This window comes from Scomber scombrus, chromosome 5, assembly GCF_963691925.1.
Source record: "Scomber scombrus chromosome 5, fScoSco1.1, whole genome shotgun sequence".
NCBI lineage: Eukaryota > Metazoa > Chordata > Actinopteri > Scombriformes > Scombridae > Scomber > Scomber scombrus.
In genome coordinates this window covers 659,770-683,284 of record NC_084974.1, presented here as the reverse complement: position 1 = coordinate 683,284, position 23,515 = coordinate 659,770, and the positions used below count along the sequence as shown (strand labels likewise).

The window sequence follows — 23,515 nt, the reverse complement described above, 5'->3', positions numbered from 1 at the left end:
TAGTCTCTTTCTTAACGTAGATTTAGTCCAGCTTTTATTAAATTTTCTATTTTACTTTTACGTTGTAATCTATTTTAAGTGTTTTACTCTAATAATATTAATAAACATTTTCTCTTATTTTACTTATTTATTTACTTATTTTTTATCTATTTAATTATCTATTTCCACGTATCTTATTTAAACTTTTAAGAATATTTTATCATTTTTATTTATTTATTTTATTTTATTTAAATTGTTCTTTATTTTATTCCTTTTTAAAATTACTATTATTAGGGCCCGAGCACTGAAAGTGCGACGACCTATTGTAATTGTAAGGATTATTAGGGCCCGAGCACTGACCAGTCAGTGAGGCACCTATTGCTTTTGCCAGGATTCTTATTATTATTCTTTAGTATTATTTTTCACGTTCTTATGTCGCCAAATGAATCGCATTTTTGGTGGCCTGAACATAAATGAAAACTCATGAAATCTGCACACACGTCACATCTGGTGAAAATGTATTTAATTCAACGTGATTGGATGCAAGTGTGGTAAGGGGACTCGCTAGCGCCCCCAAACGTCGGGTCATGTGACAACAAATCCTCTCGGATCTGCATGAAATTTCAATATGTCATAGGTCTCATCGGATCATGGGGAAATTAATTTTGTGGAATTTTTTTACCAAACAGGAAGTCGACCACGCTGCGTGGCGTGCACCGATTTTCATTTTTCCAATACCGTTTTGAGGACTTTACGATGTTCACAGAATCATGAAACCTGCCACGTAGGTTTCAAATCATGAGCTCTTTCATCTGATACCACATTTGCCCAAAAATGTGCCCCAACAGCTCAGTAGCGCCCCCTAATGCCTTTTCCCACTTAGTATGTACTGACAAACTCTAAAACCATTTTCCCCATTTCCAGGCCTCGTACTTTAACAAACTCCTCCTACAGCTTTGACTCCAGAGACTTCAGATTCAAACTGTATCATCCTCAGACCTTGATGCTGTAAACTTGACAACAGATTTTACCTACGTTATACCAGGTGGGCGTGGCAGTCGTTCGTTTATATAAACAAACAACTCCTTATAACTCCTCCATACATTGTCGGATGTTAATATATGCAGCGCATGCTTGAAATGTCACACCTGTTGAAGCCGTTTCAATTTCAACATCATTGGGCGAGGGTGTGGCAAGGGGTCTCCATAGCGCCCCCTAACAGCAGGTCATGTGACCAAAAAATTTGTCTGATCTTCGTGAAACTTACAGGACTCATAACACTCATGGGTAAACCCCCAAATTAATTCTCACCAATTTGTACACATACGTCAACAGTCACACATATTGACTACTGACAAAGTTTGGGATTTTTAAGTGAGAAGATGACTCCACAGCGCCCCCTGGAAGATTTCAAAGTTTAAGCCCCGCCTTCCACATTGACATGAAATGAAATCGATAAGGCCTATGTATTATGTCCAGACGCACAAAAAAGCCTCTTGGGCCCATACCCTACGTCCAACAGGAAGTCGGCCATCCAGGCAAAAATGCTCAATCTTGTTATTATTATAATTCCTATAAAACAAACGCCTTTTTGACAGCCTAAACATGCCCCAAAACTCACCAAAACTTGCAATCATGTCATGAACACGTCTATGCATCAATACTGTGTCATATACACAGCGCCACCTACTGGACACAGGAAGTCAGCCTCATATGACAAACATTATCCGATTTATATGAAATTTACAGGATGTGTTCTCCACATCATACACTACAACATGACATATAATTGGTGGGTGATCTCTAGCGCCACTTAGTGGACACAGGCAGGAAATCCTTATAACTCCTACAGACATCGTCCGATCTACACCAAATTAATCACGCATGTAGAGGGTCACGCCCTGAACACGTCTATGCATCAATACTGTGTCATATACACAGCGCCACCTACTGGACACAGGAAGTCAGCCTCATATGACAAGCATTATCCGATTTATATGAAATTTACAGGATGTGTTCTCCACATCATACACTACAACATGACATATAGTTGGTGGGTGATCTCTAGCGCCACATAGTGGAAACAGGCAGTGATATTTCATCACATCATGCAACTTCAAATAAAAGCCTGCGTATGAAGACTTCTACGTGCGCACCCTCCGACTGCGCCACAGCCCCGACATGCATTGGGGGGCGAGGGCCTGTTCATCGCTGCTTGCAGCTTTAATTATTATTTTTTATTTTTCTCTCTTTTTAATTTTGTCATTTGTTCTGTTTTATTATCAGCTTGTCAATCAATTAACTGTAAATCACTTTGAACTACACTAGTCTGTATGAAAGGTGCTATATAAATAAAGTTTGATGAATTGATTAATTTACTTATTATTTAAATTTTACATGGGACTCGTTGTTGAATCCACCTCAGAGTCATTTTACTGTAAAAAAAAAAAAAAAAAATCATATCTGACTGCAATCTGACTTGTCATCCTAGACACTTAAGAGGGTAACTGCTATGATATTTCCAACATTGTTCTGAATTAAATATTCTTGTACTAATTTAAATGTTGCATAAAGGCTCATATACATGTATGTTTGTAGGAAACATGTGGACATACAGACAAACACTTAATCATCTCTGTTCAAAATTGTGACCAGAGGGTAATGGTAGATGGGGGAGTGGTCTGAGTTTGGTCTTACTGGGGCCCACAGTGTCAGGCTTTGCAAAGCCGTGGTATAGGCAAAAATATGTCTGTTCTTTAGTGAATTTGATGAGTGTTGAAATAGCTGTCAGTACTGTTGTGCAGTTTGAAAGAGTTCAAAGTGTTCCATGATCAAGTTAGCTGCAATGGGAGAGATGAGTCACACCATGGCTCTTTTAGTTTACTTGTAAAACTTCTTCATGAAATAAGTGATGCCAAGTTCAAAAAGACTATTCATATTCACGATTCACCTCCTTGATCGGAGTTTGAACACCCAATCAGGCATTGGTCAGTACCAATAACTGTGGCTTGTTGATGGGTGATAGACAATAAAATGTGACATTGGTAAATATGGTAATTCGCAAGGAATATAATTTTGGCCTGATGGTGATACCCTGGGAAAGACGGAGCAGTCTTTTAAAACATTAGAGACAGGATGTTACTAACTTCTCTGAATGGGTCTCTGCCACACAATTCAGCCAGGACCAAATGAAAAAATGTATTTTACAAATATCAGCATGTTTACTCAGGACAGAAAGAGGAAGACTTTGTAAAATTGTATTTCCACGTGCAGTAAAAGTGACTGTCACTTCTCTTTCGCTACTGAACTGATAGTTTCAAAGTAGTGTCTTTGTGGAACTATGTCAGGTAGTTTATTTAAACTTCAGGGCTAAAGTCAGATACAAAAAAATGAAATCCTAATCCACTGCAGTGAAATGTTTTTGAAGGCATGGGGGGAAACAAGGCCATTATAAGCAGCAGCAGAGAGCAGCCACAGAGGTTAAGGCAAATATGGAGAGGATTCACTCTGTGTTCTAGCATATTGAGTGTCCATCTGAGTGTGAAATTACCAGATTGAAATCACTGGCCCTGACATCCATCGTATGGTTTAAGATAAACCCCCACTGTTATCACACACACACACACACACACACACACACACACACACACACACACACACACACACACACACAAGCACTCAGACCATCTCCAGCTATATAGACACATAAAGGTGCAGCTTTGTATTCCTGCCTCGTTCGTCTCTTCAGACTGCAATAACCTTTGTTTTCCAATTTGTCAATCGCAATATAGAAATGGCTTGTCTCAATCTAATATACAGCTTGACTCAATGAATGCTGATTTTGAGTTGCAGTTTCTTTGGGGTTAGTACAATAACTCCCTATTAAATATCAATCATTTCTCATTTGGAAGTTACAAAGAAGCCTTCAGTGTTGGAACATAGGAGATTGCCATTCTGAAATTTATGAGACACCCGCTGCTGAAGAAAAACAGTTTCTGTGGAGGTCAAGAAGGGTAAGAACTATACACTTTAAGTAGACACACACACACACACACACACACACACACACACACACACACACACACACATTCATACATAAACACAAGCAAACACACTTTCTCTCATTATGTGATCACAGCATCTTACAAATTTCTGAAGGAATACATTTTGGTTTGTAGGAAACTGGAACACTCAACAAACAAGGCTTAGTATTAACAGAAGGGGTATTATTATTATTATTAGTAGTAGTAGTAGTAGTAGCATTAGTGTTAGAAGTAGAAATAATGTTCATAGTAGGAGTATAACTAGTATTAGTAGTAGTAGTAGTAGTGGGTGGATTAATTAGGAGTAGGAGTAGCATTAGGGCCAATTCATGCTTTCCGTGTTCCACATCTGCAGGCAGCTGTGTATTTGCACATGGTCCACAGACGCAGTGCCATACATATTTCTGGGGATCCACGGACACAGACATGTTCCACATATACGTAACAGTAAACATGGTATCAGATTGAAGAGTGATCATTCTAAAATCGAGAGTATTACAAACCGCTGTGCAGTGTTTTTGTATAAAGCCTTTAAACACAGTAATCTATTTCTCCAACACGGCCACACCAGCACACCCCCTCTGACAACTTTTTACTTTTACTCCCTACATTTGAACACAAATATCTGGACTTTCTACTCCTTACATTGTCAAAACAGATGCGTTACTTGTTTCAACCTCTGTGACTATAAAAACAAGACATGACGTGCAAATATGTGAGAGAAAACCAATCTTTTTTCTTTTCTTTTGGTAAGTGCGCCTCGTGTCGTCCTGGCTGACTGCTCATATCAAAATCTGCTACTGGAAGGAAAGTCCAACAATGTGTGCAGACAGTGCAGGAATATGACAGAAGCAGTGAGACTCCTGACATATGAACACATGCTGTGCATTTTGCACAGTTTACACAACTCCATTATAATAGTAATCTGTGACAGTGAGTGAGTCAGTGAGGAGCGATTACCACCTCCCCATCTCCACCCAGTCTCCACAGGATCTACAGTCCCATCTTTTCATCAGCCATCATCTTATCCAACTCATCAGCACCAACACCACCAGTGTCTGGACTTCATGGATGATCTATATCACATCTGTTCTGGGATGATGTCTCATGGAGTTCAAGCGCCAAAGACTTTGTTTACCTCATTGTACTTATATAATAAACCTAATTCTTTTCTCATTCATGTGTCTCCTGATTGAAATGCAATAGTAAATGGTAAATGGACTGTACTTATATAGCGCGTTTTCTAGTCTGTTGACCACTCAAAGCACTTTTACAGTACATGTCTCACTCACCCATTCACACACATTCATACACTGATGGCAGGAGCTACCACACAGGGTACCAACCTGCTCATCAGGATTGTGGACTGGATGAGCTGGGAATCAAACCGCCAAACTTCCAATTGGTGGACAACCGCTCTACTTCCTGAGCCACAGCCGCCCCAATAGTCCAACCCTTAATGAAAAAAAAGCCAAATAGCACAAATCTAACTAAATAATTTCCTTCCTTTCTCCAAGCTCCCATTCTTGTCCAAAGTACTGAAGACATTTTAGGTTTAGGGGTTTGTCACAGCACAGAATCTGAAATGACTTACTGCTATCTTTAGACTGTGGTAAATGTGTCATTTTATTTCTTTTAGACCTTAGCGTGGCTTTTGGTGGCATTGATCATTACATTCTATTAACCTGTCTCAAGGACCAGGCTGGCATTCAGGTCAATGTCCTCCAGTGGTTTGCCCTTTACTTAACAGACACAACTTTTTGTTTGGAAGCCTCTCCTCCTCTACTGCCCCCATCACTTGTGGAGTACCTCAAGGTTCCGTTTTAGGGCCAATTTTGTTTGCTTTGTTTATGGTCTCTTTTAGCTCTCTGTTATGCAAGCACAAATGGCCTCATTCAATAATATGTGTGCAGAAATGTTCTTAGCTTGTGCACAAAATAAGGGTGCATGTAGAATTACCGTCCAATTCATGACACATGCCAATGTTGTTCCTACCACTGTGCATATGTTGGTGAATCAGAAGTATTCTAAATTGACAGGTGCAATGCTACTATCAGCAATTAGCATACTACCACACCCCCATTTCTCTAAGGAAAGCTATGTTGGAGCAGTGCAGCAGAGATGTTCACTCATTGCAAAGACGACTGTACAAAATGTAGAAAAACATGACTGCTGCAAACACTAGTTTCAGAAGCAGAGGCCAGAAAAGGCAGATTTGGCTGGTAAACATTTACACAGCTTTGGCACAACCTATACACAGCTTTCATACCTGATGCACCACTACCACACAGGATGTCTGTAACAAAATATAAAGTTGGTAAATGTGTAAATCGGTGGAATTTATCTTAATAAATCTCTACTGCTGTACTGGGTGCACTTTGTGCTTCGTCTCTGTGAAAGTGAAAGTGAAAGCAGAGCACCCCTACCTGTTACACTCCTGACCCATCAGCCTGTGAGGAACACTGGGTAGGCTGCTCGTTAACTAACTGCATATATCATGGTCTAATCTGATAGAGGAAATTAATCTCTGCAACATTCAAATAAAGAAATTCCGATATTTAAGCTAAGTCATCTAAAAGAGGGAACGGGACAATTTCAGTATACAGTATAATTTTTTTCATTCATGTTATTTCTATTACAATTTAATTTAGCTGTTAATTGTATAATTGTAAATAAATTGTGAATTATTAGCAATTTCACACACAATTTTGTATATTTAGGCCAAATCATTTATTAAATCATTGTGTTTTGCAGCATAAGAACAAATGTAGGTAATAACATATTGATGAATCCTGAATTTATGATCTGTGTGTCCTTCAGAGCAGTGGGCTCTTATTTTCAGCATAACTGGGCATTTGACTAATAAGCTCTCAGTCCAATGGAACGTTTTTGAAATGTTGGGATTTTGAGAATAATGGGCCATTGGACCAGTTGTATGGCACCAAACATTCATAGCAACTTGTATAGTGGTGTAACAGATAACTGATTTGCATTGAAAGAAAGTCATCAGTCTGTTTCCAAAATTAAAAGGATATTTGAAGGTTTTGATTTTTTACTGGAAATGTCAGGCTGCATACAGATTTTGTCTTAACTCTCTTGTGTTGGTCCAGCACTTATGACATGTCAAAATGAGACAAGGGATGTCTTTTTAAATTGTTAGAATAATAATAATAATGAAGATTGAATATGAAGTCTGTTTTCATTGTCTTTGGAAAGTTCTCATAGTGCAGTGTATTACAATAACATGGTTCTGATTCATACATGTCAAAACTAACAAAAATAACAAAAATACTTCCCTGGTCTTTTATAAAATATATCTATTTGAAGGTAATCAACGCCACATTTATAGGATTGATTTATGCTCATTTATAATGTAAAATGAATGTCTACTTTAAAGTGACATGACCAGAAGTTGTCTTTGTCATGACATTTATTTAGACTGTTTTTCTTCAGTCGACCTTATAGAACTAACTTCACTGATCACTTCCAAACCATCAACCTGTCTCTTAGACCAGAATCCAACTAGGCTGCTTAAGGAAGTCTTTCCCTCAGTCAGCACTTCCTTATTAGATATGATCAATCTGTCTTTAGTGACAGGATATGTACCACAGTCCTTTAAGGTAGCTGTCATTAAACCACTTCTTAAAAAGCCTACTCTTGATTCAGAGGTTTTAGCCAACTATAGGCCCATATCTAACCTCCCCTTTCTCTCTAAGATCCTCGAGAAAGCAGTTGCTAATCAGCTGTGTAACTTTCTACATAATAACAGCTTATTAGAGGATTTTCAGTCTGGATTTAGAGCTCATCATAGCACAGAAACTGCACTGGTAAAAGTTACAAATGACCTCTTAACTTCATCAGACAATGGACTTCTCTCTGTCCTCGTCCTGTTAGATCTTAGTGCTGCCTTCAACACTATTGATCATCAAATCCTGTTAAAGAGTCTTGAACATTTAATTGGCATTAAAGGAACAGCATTAAACTGGTTTAAGTCCTATTTATCAGATAGATTTCAGTTTGTTAATGTTAATGATAAATCCTCCATGCAAACAAAAGTTAGACAGTGTTCCTCAGGGTTCAGTGCTTGGACCAATACTATTCTCCTTATATATGCTTCCTTTAGGAAACATTATTCGGAAACACTCAATAAATTTTCATTGTTATGCAGACGACACTCAATTATATCTATCAATAAAGCCTAATGAAATTAACCAGTTAACTAAACTACAAACATGTATTAAGGACATAAAGGCCTGGATGACCTGTAACTTCCTGTTATTAAAGTTATTGTGCTTGGCCCCAAACAGAGTTTTTTCTTGCCATTGTCGCTAAGTGTTATATTACATATTTTAGCATAGCTATGCTTTCAACTTAACCATGAAAATGTATTTCTTTCTAACTTGTAACTTTTCTGTCATTGAAAAAGGAATTTAAGATGGCTCATTAAAACCCAATCTGAGAAAAGCTACACTCAAGCTGTCATAGATAATTAACTCCTGAAATACTCATCACTCTCTTACTTTTTAACTGCAGAACTTTCTCAAGCAGAAATCACTCTCTGTTCCTCAGCCACATGGATGTTTCTGCCATTTTTTGTTCAGCAGCACATTTCTAGAACTTTAAGATGCTGTATCTGTACTCTTCAGAAAGAGATTTAGACAAACACATACTACAGTATTCAGGTGGGTACACAGTTTTGTGGTTCTTATGCATTTTACACAAACAAAACTAGCCACAGTTTTACACACAATTAATGATAGCCACTGTATAAATGTCGCCAACACCAACTATTTCACAACGGTGTGCCTATGAATTGAGCAGTGCTATGCTTCATGGTGCAATAAGGCAAGATATAGAAGGGTCTCTTCATTAATGACTTACAAATTCTAACAGCCAGTCATCAAAGTTCCACAAAGACTAATTACATAGAGTTAAATATAAAAGCTAGCTAACTGACTACTTTATATTCAGAATTTTGTGGATTTAGGACTGATGTTTGATGTCATGAGGCAGTTATGACCTGATACTCCTCTACCTGTACCTCCTGTTCCAAGTCAACTCTCTTGGTGTGTGGATTAGAGAGGCAGGGAAATACCAAGAGCTGTGGACAGCAAATACCACCAATGGCCAGAGACAGCAATTTCAATGCTGCTGCACATGGAGGCAAACATTGCAGGAGAGAGTGTTGAACAGAGGATCAGGAATGACAGTAAGTAGCTCACTTTCCAGACACAAACAAATTCACCCAAACATGTATTTCTGTCATGGGGTGGACAAAATATTGTGAACAGTTTTCAATACAATGTACTCCAGAACACCACTACCAGCCACCACGATATCAATAATCAACATAAAGTAGAATTATCACCTTTCTGAAAATAACAACACAAACTGAAAGAGTATAATTTATGGCAGAGATTGCAGAGGAGTTCCTAATGAAGTGCTCACCGATTGTGTTCAACAATGGAATGTGCACAATCAAAGTTAGTGTGACAGCCCTGTACTTGGTCTACATTTGAGAGGAGTTGCATTAAATGTTTATACTATAAAGGTGTGTGAGGTTTTAGCCCCTAGTTGTGTTCATGTGTATTTGGAAGATTTTCATATCTAATATAGGGAGGCAGCATAATCCATCTCTCTTAAGAAACATAAACACTGTTTTACAAGTTCATACACAATAAGTCCCTCACAGAAAGCATCTCATTTGAAGATTTTGTTAACAAATAGCATAGGGCCTTGACAGGAAGACAAATCGGGAAATTAGTCTCCTATCAGGAAGTATTTACCATTAAATATAACACAGATAAACTTCAAATGAAAGAAGGCATTACATTACAACAAGTGGATTATCACTGACAGTGTTGTGAGGCAGCTGATCCCTGAATCCTCATCAGTAACTTTGAGGAGGACTTCAATAGACAATCTATCAGATAGCGGTCTGTCTGCACGCAAGTAACTGGCGAAAATCAAGACATAAGAGCTGTTGTCAATGAAGTCACTTTTCTTTCTGCAATAATGTGCAGGAATCTAAACCTTTCATTGCCACAGGTAACATGTGTTAGGTAAATGTACCTTGAATGTTTGTAAACAGAAATGTTCAGTAGTGCTGCGGAAAATGAATGAACAAACCTTTTTGGCAGAAGCTTTTTTTTTCTTTACTTACATTTTTTTAAATTTTGTAATTTAACATCTATCATACAATATCATACAACATAGTGTGCGTAATGCAAACTGTTCTGATAAACTAAATTAATTCATTTTAAATTGAATAAGTCTCACCCTCAGATCCTTCTAACTTATTCGGGAGTTCCCACAAATCCTAACCCAGTTCTGTTCATCAACTGATAAAAACCCCAAATCACTTTTCCAGGAAAGTCTAAGAGCCAACACCCCAATATCTTCTCCATAGTCCATCACCATCCTATAATATTTGGCTGCTTCACAACCTCCACCCAGTACCAGGAGGATTTTTTGGCAGAGGCTTTTTAAAAATGTCAATATGTACCATGTTTGCATGACTTCTTTCCGGGGAATTAGCCACAGCCATGCACTGAGGCTGTTTTCACTGGTACATATTCATTTAAGTAGTTTGCTGGTGTGTGGTTTATAGTATTTATATTTTCTAACCAAACATAGTATTAGTATCATGGTATAACACAGTATTTACCTTTTCTAACACAACATAGTATTTGTATCATGGTATAACCAGTTCTATGTTCTGTAATGTTGTAACTTTTGTCAGGCAATGTTTTGAACATGTGAAACACATCCACCACATGTCCAGGCATAAACAAATGAAGACAAATGATGCAGGGTAGGGTTAAGGTGCTTCTAGAGATGTAAAGGTACATTTACATCAGCTTTCCATCACCATCAAGCTGGTTGAGGAAGATGATTAAGGACCACTCTTGTTTTAGCATGATTCAGTCTAGTTCCAGTCAAATATACTTTCTAACTGACAAACACACACAGAGCATACACAGAGCCAACTCTCACACATTGATTGTAAAACTCTTGCCACATGTCTATTTTCTCACACAGTGAAGAACTAATTCATAACTGATAACATTGTGGCACAAAGAGAAGATACTGACAGGTGTGACAGCGAAGCACCACAGTATACACATGTAGAAATGGGTGTTTTTCCTCCTGCAAGCTACAGTATGTATCTTTCCAAGCTCTCCCCCAGGAGAAAAACATAACCAGGCACCCATGATTGCTCATGTTGTCCTTTTTCATGTTTGTGGGGTTGATGGGGGTGGATTTGGATTCCAATCGCTGACATCAGTTAACTTGACAGATACACATGGTCATTTGTCTAATTTTATGAATTGGATGGACGTTACTGAGGATCTGTTGGTTTAAAGTTATAGAGGTGACCTAAGTGGAGAAAGCTTTGTAAAGTTATTGCAGCACTGCAGCATCCAACAAGGGCAGACAGAGGTCAAGTGCTTCAATTTACCCCAAATAATGCTCATTTTATTATGAAAAAATTAAATATCCTCCTCCCCACCATCAACCCCACCACAGGAACATGGAAGCAGCCCTGTTTTTCGTTAATGTTTTTCCATTATTGCCCTTTTATTTCAAAGTGTTATGGAAATCAATTTGAGAGTTAGACAATCCAACATAGAACAAACTATCCTAATTACTTGTTTTAAAGTAATTGAGCTGTGCCAGCTGGCACATTGGTGAATAAGTGACATGGATTTGTGGTGTTGAAGCTCAGAAGGTGTGATAACCAATAGTGATGCACTACCGTTATTTATGGTTAGGCATTCTGATTAGCTATACCTCTGTCGTCTTTTGCTCTTAATATGATTAAGAGCAAACAATATGTGATTTTTAAGTGCTTGTTGAAATGGCTCGGGTGTCCTCTTTCCAGTCCAGCCTGTTATCCACCAGGACGCCAAGATACTTGTAGTAGGGGACCACCTCAACAGCCACATCATTGATGAGTACAGGAGTCACTGGTGTCTTTTTCTTTCTAAAATCAATGATAAGTTATTTTGTCTTATTTAGGTTTAAAATTAGGTGGTTTTGATCACACCACTTGACAAAAGCTGTTGATTTCCTTTAAGTAGGAAAAATGGTTGTCACCCGTGATGCAACCAACAAGTGCTGAATCATCAGAAAATTTCTGTAAGTGGCAGTTAGAGACCAAACTTGACCTCCAGTCCGAGGTATACAGGGTGAATAAAAAGGGTGATCCTCAGTCTCTCCTCAGGCATTCATGATGTTGCAGTGTTGTTCATGACAAATTACAAAAGTGAAAAAAGAAAAAAGAGCATGAGAAAGAGCACTTAAACCCCTCCTACTTTCATAGTTTTTGTACACCTGGCCAATCCCTGAATGAAAAACCAAATTTACCTAAGGGTACAATAAATTATCTGAATCTGAATCTGAGTGAAGTGGGTGACTGATTGTGTTTGACAGATTTTGCCTAACTTTATTCCAGTTTTGACGTAGACAACTTTTGACTTGAACATTCATATTTGGTTTTGCATTTGGGTTATGTTTTTTTTTGTATTATTATTTGTCCATCCTCCGCCCTCAGCACACACACATACATTACATGCACACACACTCTCATCTCCATGCTATTTGTCTTGTGCTATAACAGATGCAGCCTCTGTTACTGGGGGAAGCTTATTCAATGCTTGCTGTGAGTGGAAGGATTGCAGTCACCTTCATCAATGATTAATGATAGGCCATTATGGAAATTTGCTGCCATTTGAAAATAATATGTTATGTAACAGCTATAACAGCCACCACATGATAAGATGAGATATGCCATGATTAAATAACAGAGGACAATGAAGTCATCCTGGCGAGCAGTTGTCAGATATTGATAGCAGTTATTTATTTTTAGACTCCAAGCACACAATTTTATTTGTAACACACACACACACACACACACACACACACACACACACACACACACACACAACCCTCTGCACTTCTCCTCCGAATGTTTCAATTGGTGCACATCAGGGACAGACCACAATGAAATCTAGCCATCCATCAGAGGAGTTTGACTTAATAACCTGTGCAGCATGTTTGTGCCTCTGTGTCAGAGCCTCTTGTTCCATGTCACCCCCAGTTTACTTTTACTGCTCTGAAGTGAGCGTTGTCTCAGCCTCCCAGGCCCTCTGTCACTGTGGTGATGGAGAGGCTGGCTTTTGGCTGAGGGTGACGACCCTTTCCAAGGACGCTGCAAAACGGCATCCATCATGTACCATTCAGCCCTCTCTCTGTCTCTGTTTACCAATCAGAGGCAATGCTGCACATTTGGTATGAAGCTGTAGAAGGTGCTGTCTGGCCTCTATAGCTGCTACACTAGCTAGCTCCTTCATCAAGTTGATTAATTTCCTCCATGCTGTGCTAAATCCTGCTCCTGACTTGTGGCTGTTGAATTATCACACCAAGAAGGAAAGGACAGATGTACTCTTCTGGCTGAAATGAGACAGAGACACAGAAACATCTATAGAAAACTGACAATGATCTGTTGATATTTCACCTTGATGTCCTTTTAAATAAGATATTTTTTTTTAGGAATTTTGCAATCAAAGTCACATAGACAGAAGCAGGCTACTCATTCTTGCTCTAGAATTAATAATTGGTGTCCATGATTTAATAAATATGTTATATGACATTCTAACATTAAAAGCAAGTAAGTTAAAAGTATGTAAATACTGCATTAAATCAGATTTGCTCATTTCATTAGATTGCCCATGCACAGATAAACTGGTGCCAAAATAATTAATACCAACATTATGAAGTTCAAAGAAGATAAATGGATATTGTACAGTATATGTGGATATTGATACATGGATATTAATTTAGCCCGTTTATGTATCCTTGCAAAAATTGTTGAAATTGTGAAATCTACTTTGTGGAACCTATTTGTAGATGCGTGTTGTGTGTAACACACATAATTCCAACCCTGCCCTGATATTTCTCTTTTTAATTCAGATTCCTATTTTACTTTGATGCATAGCCAACTGTTATCTTCATTATCTTCATCCTTTATTAACCTTGGTACAGTATTGAAGTGATTCTTGATCGTGTGTTTGCTCCAACCAGTGATCAGTTTTATAACGTTTACATGAAATAATCCCTGACTTGTCAATATCTGAATAAATCTGTGTTCAAATTCCTTTTTCATAATAAAATATCAAAAGTTCTTTTCATTTTTAATCTTTTTCATTTCTTTTTTTCCTAATCTTTTTCATTTCTGGACTCAAATTATGTGACCGCACAGTGATGCTTGAAATTTTAGATTTTTTTGCAGATATTAAAAGAAGAATTGTTGATACTCATCAGGCTAGAAAAGATAACCAAACCATTTCTGGTTTGAACTCCACCAGTTGACATATCATGTACAAATAGAGGACATTCAACACCAGGGGAAGGCATGTTATAGTACAATAGGTCACAAGGGATCCCTGGGTAATGTCTAGGAAACTAAGGGAAACTAAGGGCTCATGTCATTGTTCATGAGTCACACCATCAGGAGAGCATTGAATATCAATGGTGGGCATGGCAGAGTTGCAAAGAAAAGGTAATACTATTCAAAAGCAGATTGCTGTCAACAGGCAGGTTTGCACAAAACCACATGGATAAACCAGAAGACTTTAGGAAAAATGTTCCGTGGACAGGTGAGATCATGAGCAAACCCTGCATGCCTACATAAGAACCTAATCCCATCTGTGAAGTTATTGTGCAAAAGGAGGCCACACCAGTTACTGAAAGCCAGGGTTGACATCCTTTACACACACAGATATGCAAGGTTTGACCATTTATTTAGTTAATGAGTTTATTTAGTTTTAGGACTTGTGAGAAAATCTGTTGATGTTTTAGGTCAAATTTATGCAGAAGTAGTGAAAAGGGTTCACAAACTTTCAAGCTTTGATAAATCATGTTTATGATGGAATACTGTCACCGTTTGGTGGATCTTTGACCATTACTAATCTGTGGTATTATGTACACTCATGTGATAACAGCACATCCTTTTTTCTACACAGCTGAAGTCGTAGCGGTCAGAACTGAGCAGTGGGTGTTATGGGAAATGTGGTTCTCGTGATTACTTTTGGGTCCTTGGTGCCCCATGGGAACAAGAGACAAATAAAGAAGATTGAATTCATATAGCTTGGATAAGGGGGAAACGGCTGGCATTCAGATGTGTTTGCCAGCATTGTGAGGCTACCATGTCACCTTCAAATGAACACTGAAATTGAAGAAGCGACAGAGTGCTGAAAGGATGATGACATTCTGGACTGCCGTGTGTCGCAGTGAATAATGAGTAGCAATATACATGGCTGCACTGGCTGTTACATTTGGGAAAAAAGATTGTGCTGTGTTTACCTCAATGACATTTAGCTCAGTAAAAATTATTAAGAAATCAGGAACTTCTTCATTTATCAAAAATTGATTGGCTGGTGTGGTGTGACATACTGCCACAAGCAACCAGCAAAGCGCTAGAGAGGAAGAGCTCCGAAATTTACTGCCAGTCTCCTCAGAAAGGCCACAAGACTGAAATGTAGAGCGTGCAGCAGTGTAATGTGAAGCTGTCTTATCTGGATTCAGGACCATTGCTCATTGTGGCAGGGCACTCAGTGATTGATTATTATTCCTGTATGACTCCGACTACCATCAGCCAGAGAGGGGGATTGCCTGTTCCCCTGTGGTCAGGAAGCTAATGCTCCAGATATATAAAATGATAATGCAGTAAGACTGATTGAATAAGCAAAAGGAATGAGAAATGTCCCAGACGAACATGACCTGAGCTGTGCCTCAAGGAGACAGGATCGAGAGCAGTGGGAGAGAGAAAGGAATTTCTGGGATTGTTGTAGAGACAACAGTTTCACACTGCAGCCCTGCACTGCAGTTTACACTGAATATGTTGCTGCAATCTGCAAGACAGAAGCTTCTGAACTGATGCTGGTTTCGAGGACAAGAGCGCTCATAGGTGAAGTTCAGGGTTCATTTATCTGACATCACCAAAGATTACAGTTGCTGGGGGAAAATGTAAAACCTTAATTTGGTTTCCTTCGTTCTGTAGTCTAGAAAGGTTCCCATCAAAAATGGCTGTTTTCTTCCCGTTTATAGTCTACGTCTACGTCATACATCCAATCACGTGATGAGGTGCACCATGCGCACGCCTCCATCCAATGCTCAAAGAAGTTTTAGCATCTTCATTTGAAATGGGGGGAGAGATGACGGACGAGGAAGGAGATGGAGCAAATACATGCAAGCCACTAGTGCAAAAAAAAACAATATACTTTTTACAATCCTGACTGGGCAACACTGTGTGTGTGTGTGATGTGTGTGTGTGTGTGTGTGTGTGTGTGTGTGTGTGTGTGTGTGTGTGTGTGTGTGTGTGTGTGTGCGCACGTGTGTGCATTTTCTTCATCCCAAGAGTTTATGAGTTCAAAGTAATTTGGATCAGATTGCAAAACAGATTGTGTTAATACAACAAATTGGTTATTATTCTCTTTATGAATAAATGTATTAACATATTATTAAAATTACTGTGTGTCTGTCTCCTCGTGTTGAATGGTCAGTCCGAATTGGTAAAAATGGCAAAGCCCCCCCTCCCTACTGAACTGAAAAAAAGTATTTCCAGTTCAGTAGAGGTCATGCTTATATGCTAACAGCAGACTACGACCTTTTGAACGGTATCAGTATGATTTTGCATGAAAAAAAAAGAAAAATGAAGAGGATTAAAGAAAATGGCAGGGTTTAACACAAGCTTCTCTCAGGCCCTTCAATTTCAATGATGATGATTCCTCTTCAACAACACAAAAACATCAACTCAAGGAACCAGGATGGACAACAGATAAAACCGCATTTACTGCTTGCATCCATGTGTGAAGATGACTCACGAATACATTATTCTGAAAACAGAACAAGATAAACATAATTCCTAATAGCCTTCACATTATAATATACTGTCTCTATTACCCCTTTTCCACCAAAGCAGTTCCAGTGCTGGTGCCGGGCTGGTGTTGGTGCTGGTTCACTGTCGGTTCAACAGTGAACCAGCTGAGAACCAATTTGCTTTTCCACGGCTCGAGGTGGTTAGGGAGCCACGTCATTACATCACCGTATATGTCAGTAACGTCGCTACTTTCCCATAAAGACTTCGAAGCAACAACAATAAGAAGAAGGAGCAGAAGACAATTCAACAACAACAACAATGGCGCATTTGTACAGCTGTTGCTCCTGGCTCTACGAGGCTTCATTGACATCCAAACACAGCAGATGCAACGTATTTGTGCTGCTCGACAGGATTTGAATGGACGGCGTTTATGATCTCGAAGACAGGTGATAAAACACGTTTTGACTCGTACTAACACTTAATGTGAGATGGTTATGTTAGCCTTTGTTGTAAGCTAACATTAGCTGGCAGAGCACAGCTATATCACAACGCAAATTCACCATCAGTCAAATGTTCAAGGGATAATTCACTCCTTATCTAAAGAACTGCGGGTTACTTTATTGTAGTTTCAATAGAATGTAATAAACTCAATAGAATATGATATATTACACTTGAAATGTGCTATGAATGCAGATCTTCAAGACTGTTTGTATCTGCACATACACATTTATGTACAGACACTCACACACTTATTTTTCAATACACACATAAACACCACACTCTAAGGTACTCAAAAGGAAACTTTAAAATGAGGCATAAGGGTTAAGTACCATGATGAATATTCATCTTTAATCACTCAACACACAACATGTTTATTTACCTATAAATGTTTGTCTATACAGGTAATCTTGCAGCTGATGGCAAGGCGGACATCACCTGTTGTCTGGGCACACCCAAGATCTTGCTACTGGTGGGACACAATTGTTCCTGATTTCATGCAGAACTTCCGTGTGTCCCGAGAGTCTGTATATTAACGACCTTCCATCTGTGTGTAATGATGTTGATTTGATAATGAATGATTATGATACTGTGTTATATACTGTAGCAATTTTGGATGTTTAAATTTATAAGCTCTCGTTATCAGGGGCACCACCTCCGTCTTTCGGAGGGAAGATTGTACTTATTTAATTGGCCAATTAAATAACCAATTAATAAATCAATACATTCTGATAAATCAGTCACATTTCTGAATGTGTGGCTCAATGGTTCAATAGATCCCCTGTATCACTTCAAAGAATATACAAACACAACTGACTGGATTTTATGGATTTTATTAACTACACACTACTAATAAATGATGTATAAATAAATGTAATGATGAACTAAACAATAATAATAATAATAAAATAATTCCACAGATTGTTACTCAATATAGCGACATGAATGAAAGGTTATGGTGAATGATGAATTTAAATGAAGGATATGTAATTATGTGGAAACTAAGAAACTTGTAAGTTTTACTTTTAAAGAAAATTTGAATTACTAGATCTGACATCAACCTTGATTAAGGCAATATTTGAATCTTACTTTCATCCATGGAGGGCCTCAGCTGTCCTTCCTTCAGAACCACGTGTACGCACACCAAGTGGAAGATCTCTGCTGTGAGGATGATCCGGGTCGGCTGGCCTTCTGTCAGACTGCCTGGTCCGGTGGTTGTCTGCCTGCAGACTTTGTCCCTCTCGATTATGATGAGTCGTAGGATTGACAGACTTTTATCTGCCCGAAAGCTCTTGCAGGTTGATGGAAGATGGAAGAAAAAGTCAAATTTAACTAGTTCACTGTTTAATAACTATCTGGAGAGATCTCAGTGCTGGCTACACATCAAAATCTTCAAAAAGGTCAAAAACAGGCTGAATGCAAAATTTAATAACGTGATTACTTTAAAGGCCTTTTCTCTGTACGTTTGCTGACAAAATTTACAAGATTACAAAAACGTACAATAAAATTTGGCGCGTAAACTAAGATAAACAATAACTAAAGATTAAAAGAATAAGATAAGGTGACAAAAGTAAGAATGTGTGAGGAAAAGAGAAGATGAGCAGAGCAAAAATCCTGATTATAAAATGCATACTATAACATAGTAACACAGAACACAGGATGTATCATTCTGGTATTGATAGGACATCAGCTTGATTCATTAAAACCTGAAAAGGATTAATATGATCAAGCATGACACATTGTTATTCTACTTATACCATGATAGATAATTGATTATCACCATAATGTAAACATAACATCAATGTAACACTTTCTCAAATTAAGTAACATTCTCATACTAACATTTGTTTTTACACACATCCTGAGAGACACAGTGAGCTTGAAAAAAGACAAGCTGCTGAAAAAGTTCAGTCTCCTGCACCACCCACTGTCCGGCAAAAGACCCTGCTAGAGAGTTTTTAAAAAGGTGTATCCAGGTACAGACAGCACTGTTACCTTTACCAGTGTAGTGATAAAGACAACGCTTGTGTTGTGTCTGTTCATAAATCTTTATGAACACAATCTAATTTTAACACAACATACTTCAGGTGAAGAGGATATGTATATCCAGTATAGTCCAGTTGTTGATTACTTAAAACAGACATTGGTTTTAGTAATGTTTACTGATATTTTGCCGAAGAAATTATGCAAAACGTATATGTGTGAATATACATATTTTTTCAGAAGTCTGAACACTTGATTAAGCCAGGTATGGAATCCTTATTTTATTATGTGAATAAGTAAGAGGCAAAATTCCTTGTTTTTCTCACACACTCAACCTCATTGTGAAGGACTCAATTAAGGCAGACACAAGTCTTGAGTCCATCTTGGCCAGTATTTGTCATGTGATTTGCCTTAAGTGTAATAATATTTTGAATGTAAAAAATTGCCAAAAAGAAATGATCAGTATCGGTATCGATGAAATTGCAAGAAAAAGTATCGGTATCGTATCGAATCCTAAAAGTGTGGTATCGCCCATCCCTACCGGACGCAGTTCGAGAATCACAGAGTCTTAACGAGATCGCATCCCGCTGAAATTCCGCCAACATCCCGAACCACGAAAGCTGACGGTTCATCTCCTGAAAAGTAAGCTGAATAACCCATCTCTCATTTTAATCGAGCTAGTGTTAAGTTGTGAGCGTAACTGAGGTAAGCTTAACGTATTCCTTACTTTTAATCCCCTTTGAATATCATTACCACAGGACCTAAAACCTCCGTTTGATTCCACCGTTCATCATCATCTTTCATTCATTAGACCCATATATTCATTTGTTTATTACTTTTGTTTTGTCCATTATTCACAATTTGCTTTTATTGTATGTTTATCACTGTTAGTTAATAAAACCCATGTAATCATAGTCGATCGTGTGTGTGTGTGTGTGTATTGATTTGGAGGGAATATCAAGACGGTCCCTGGCGCCGGAGAATTCATGAACTTTAGATATTTGACTGATTCAGAAATGTATTGATTTATTAATTATGATTTATTTATTTATTAATTGGCTAATTAAACAAAAAAAACAATTAAGTAAAGTCTTTTTCCTTCTTAGGTGAAGGTGGTGCCCTGATTAGATTACGAAAGCTATTTTAATATCTTTTAATATCCATGATTTTGCTACAGTAATGTACATAGGCTATAATGGGGATGTATGTAGTTTATGTATTTCTCTGTTTCATGTTGATTACAGCTCAAGTCCTCCCATCAGTCAACATCACTGATCACTGATGCAGACGAACAGCAACCAGAACATGTGCCAACAAAGGTGTGTTTTCTTATTATTACATAATATGATGTAATAACAATAAATAGATACCATTTTTCTATTTTAATCCATGGGTTAAAATCTAACCTTACCTGATTCAAAATATGTGTGCAGTTTGAATCAGAAGCAACTAAAATCACAGATAGTGACACTTTGAGGGAAAATGCACCACCGGCACCCCTGCTGGCTCCAAGACAGGAAAACCCAGCTCTGGATTCATCAGCAGAAAACCACATCCAAGAACAAGAAAAGAGGTTGTCAGTCGAACTGCGTGAAAGCATCAAAATATGTGTATGTAAGGCAGATCTAACGACATTTGTCGCTGATGCTGTTGTCAATGCTGCCAATGAGAAGCTGCATCATTATGGTGGGCTTGCACTGGCTCTGAGTAAAGCTGGAGGGCCAGAGATCATTGCAGAGAGTGACCTCCACATTCACGAGTATGGCAGATTAAAACCTGGAGTCAGTCATTACCAGTGCTGGTAATCTACCTTGCAAAAAGTTAATTCATGCTGTTGGCCCACGAGTCAAACCCAATCCATCTCCAAAGGAGTTGTCCAAAGCCAAGATGACTCTAAAAAGGACAATCGAGAATATCTTGCTTGAAGTGACAGAACATCAGTTTCAGTCGGTTGCCATTCCATGTATAAACTCTGGCATATTAAATTTTCCTTTGCCAATGTGAGCAGACATTATAGTGTCCACTTTGAATGAGTTCCATGACCAGAAGCAATTAAAAACTCCACACCTCATGGTTTACCTTGTAAACAATGATGAACCATCTGTCAAAAAGATGGAAAGAGCCTGTATGGAGATTCTTGTGTAACAGCCCTTTGATCAATAATAGGTTGGAATATTATAGAGGATAATGGACCAGTAGGTTCGACTGCTGGAGCACAGTGAAGTGTTTAAATGAAGCTCAGAGACAACAGGTAGAATTTGGGATTATGCCGTTTTTTTGTATTAAGGACAAAATAATAAAAATAAAATTAAAAAATACAAATATCACAAATATGGGTACCACTCAGTGATAACACTGGTTGTGTGAAATCACAGAAAAAAAAATATATCACATCAGCAATTGCTCAGTTTCACATGAATGATCAATATCTCAATTATAACCTGAGTTAATTATCACTTTTATGTAAATCAAGTTTCTCTTTAAATCACATTCAATTCTTCAACATGGCTAAAAGAACAATCAATTATGCTCACAAAACAATACTCTTCAGGAAATCACCTGCCACTCAGTTCTCAGTTCCACATGGGAAAAAGAAAAAAAAAAGAAAACGTCAAGTCAAAGTCAGAGTCAGAGTCAAAAGAGGGAATGTGTGCAGGTGTGTTGATCAGAGGGACTGAGGTGAGAATGTTTTGCAGAAGTCGGCCTACCACCTCAAAGGGTGAATTAGGATACGTTCAGTAGCCACTGGTAGTATCTGGTGATACTGCTTCTCTTCCAATCACAGGCTTAGAAAACAGAAGGACCAATCACAGGCTTAGAAAACACACGGACCAATCACACGCTTAGAAACCACACGGACCAATCACACGCTTAGAAACCACACAGACCAATCACACGAACCAATCACACAGACCAATCACACGCTTAGAAAACACACGGACCAATCACAGGCTTAGTAAGCAAACGGACCAATCACACGCTTAGAAACCACACGGACCAATCACAGGCTTAGAAAACACACAGACCAATCACACGCTTAGAAACCACACGGACCAATCACATGCTTAGAAAACACGGACCAATCACAGGCTTAGGAAACACACGGACCAATCACACGCTTAGAAACCACATGGACCAATCACACGCTTAGAAACCACACGGACCAATCACAGGCTTAGAAAACACACAGACCAATCACACGCTTAGAAACCACACAGACCAATCACACAGACCAATCACACGCTTAGAAACCACACGGACCAATCACAGGCTTAGAAAACACACGGACCAATCACACGCTTAGAAACCACACAGACCAATCACACGAACCAATCACACAGACCAATCACACGCTTAGAAAACACACGGACCAATCACAGGCTTAGAAAACACACGGACCACTCACAGGCTTAGAAAACACACGGACCAATCACACGCTTAGAAACCACACAGACCAATCACACGAACCAATCACACAGACCAATCACACGCTTAGAAAACACACGGACCAATCACAGGCTTAGAAAACACACGGACCAATCACAGGCTTAGAAGACACACGGACCAATCACACGCTTAGAAACCACACGGACCAATCAAACGCTTAGAAACCACACGGACCAATCACAGGTTTAGAAAACACACGGACCAATCACAGGCTTAGAAAAACACACAGACCAATCACACGCTTAGAAACCACACGGACCAATCACAGGCTTAGAAAACACACGGACCAATCACAGGCTTCGAAAACACACAGACCAATCACACGCTTAGAAACCACAAGGACCAATCACAGGCTTAGAAAACACACGGACCAATCACAGGCTTAGAAAACACAGGGACCAATCACAGGTTTAGAAAACACACGGACCAATCACAGGCTTAGAAAACACACGGACCAATCACACGAACCAATCACACAGACCAATCACACGCTTAGAAAACACATGGACCAATCACAGGCTTAGAAAACACACAGACCAATCACACGCTTAGAAACCACACGGACCAATCACAGGCTTAGAAACCACACGGACCAATCACACGCTTAGAAACCACACGGACCAATCACAGGCTTAGAAAACACACGGACCAATCACAGGCTTAGAAAACACACGGACCAATC

The 23,515-nt window shown here is 38.7% G+C and overlaps 1 protein-coding gene across 1 annotated transcript; it reads left to right on the top strand.

Annotated features, from left to right (window-relative positions):
* The first annotated feature begins 14,668 nt into the window (after positions 1-14,668).
* Positions 14,669-21,531, top strand: LOC133980145 (protein mono-ADP-ribosyltransferase PARP9-like). Its single transcript, XM_062418736.1, is given in 4 exon segments — positions 14,669-14,683; positions 20,631-20,705; positions 20,820-21,166; positions 21,168-21,531. Coding segments are annotated over 4 exon segments (801 nt in total).
* Positions 21,532-23,515: the final 1,984 nt, after the last annotated feature.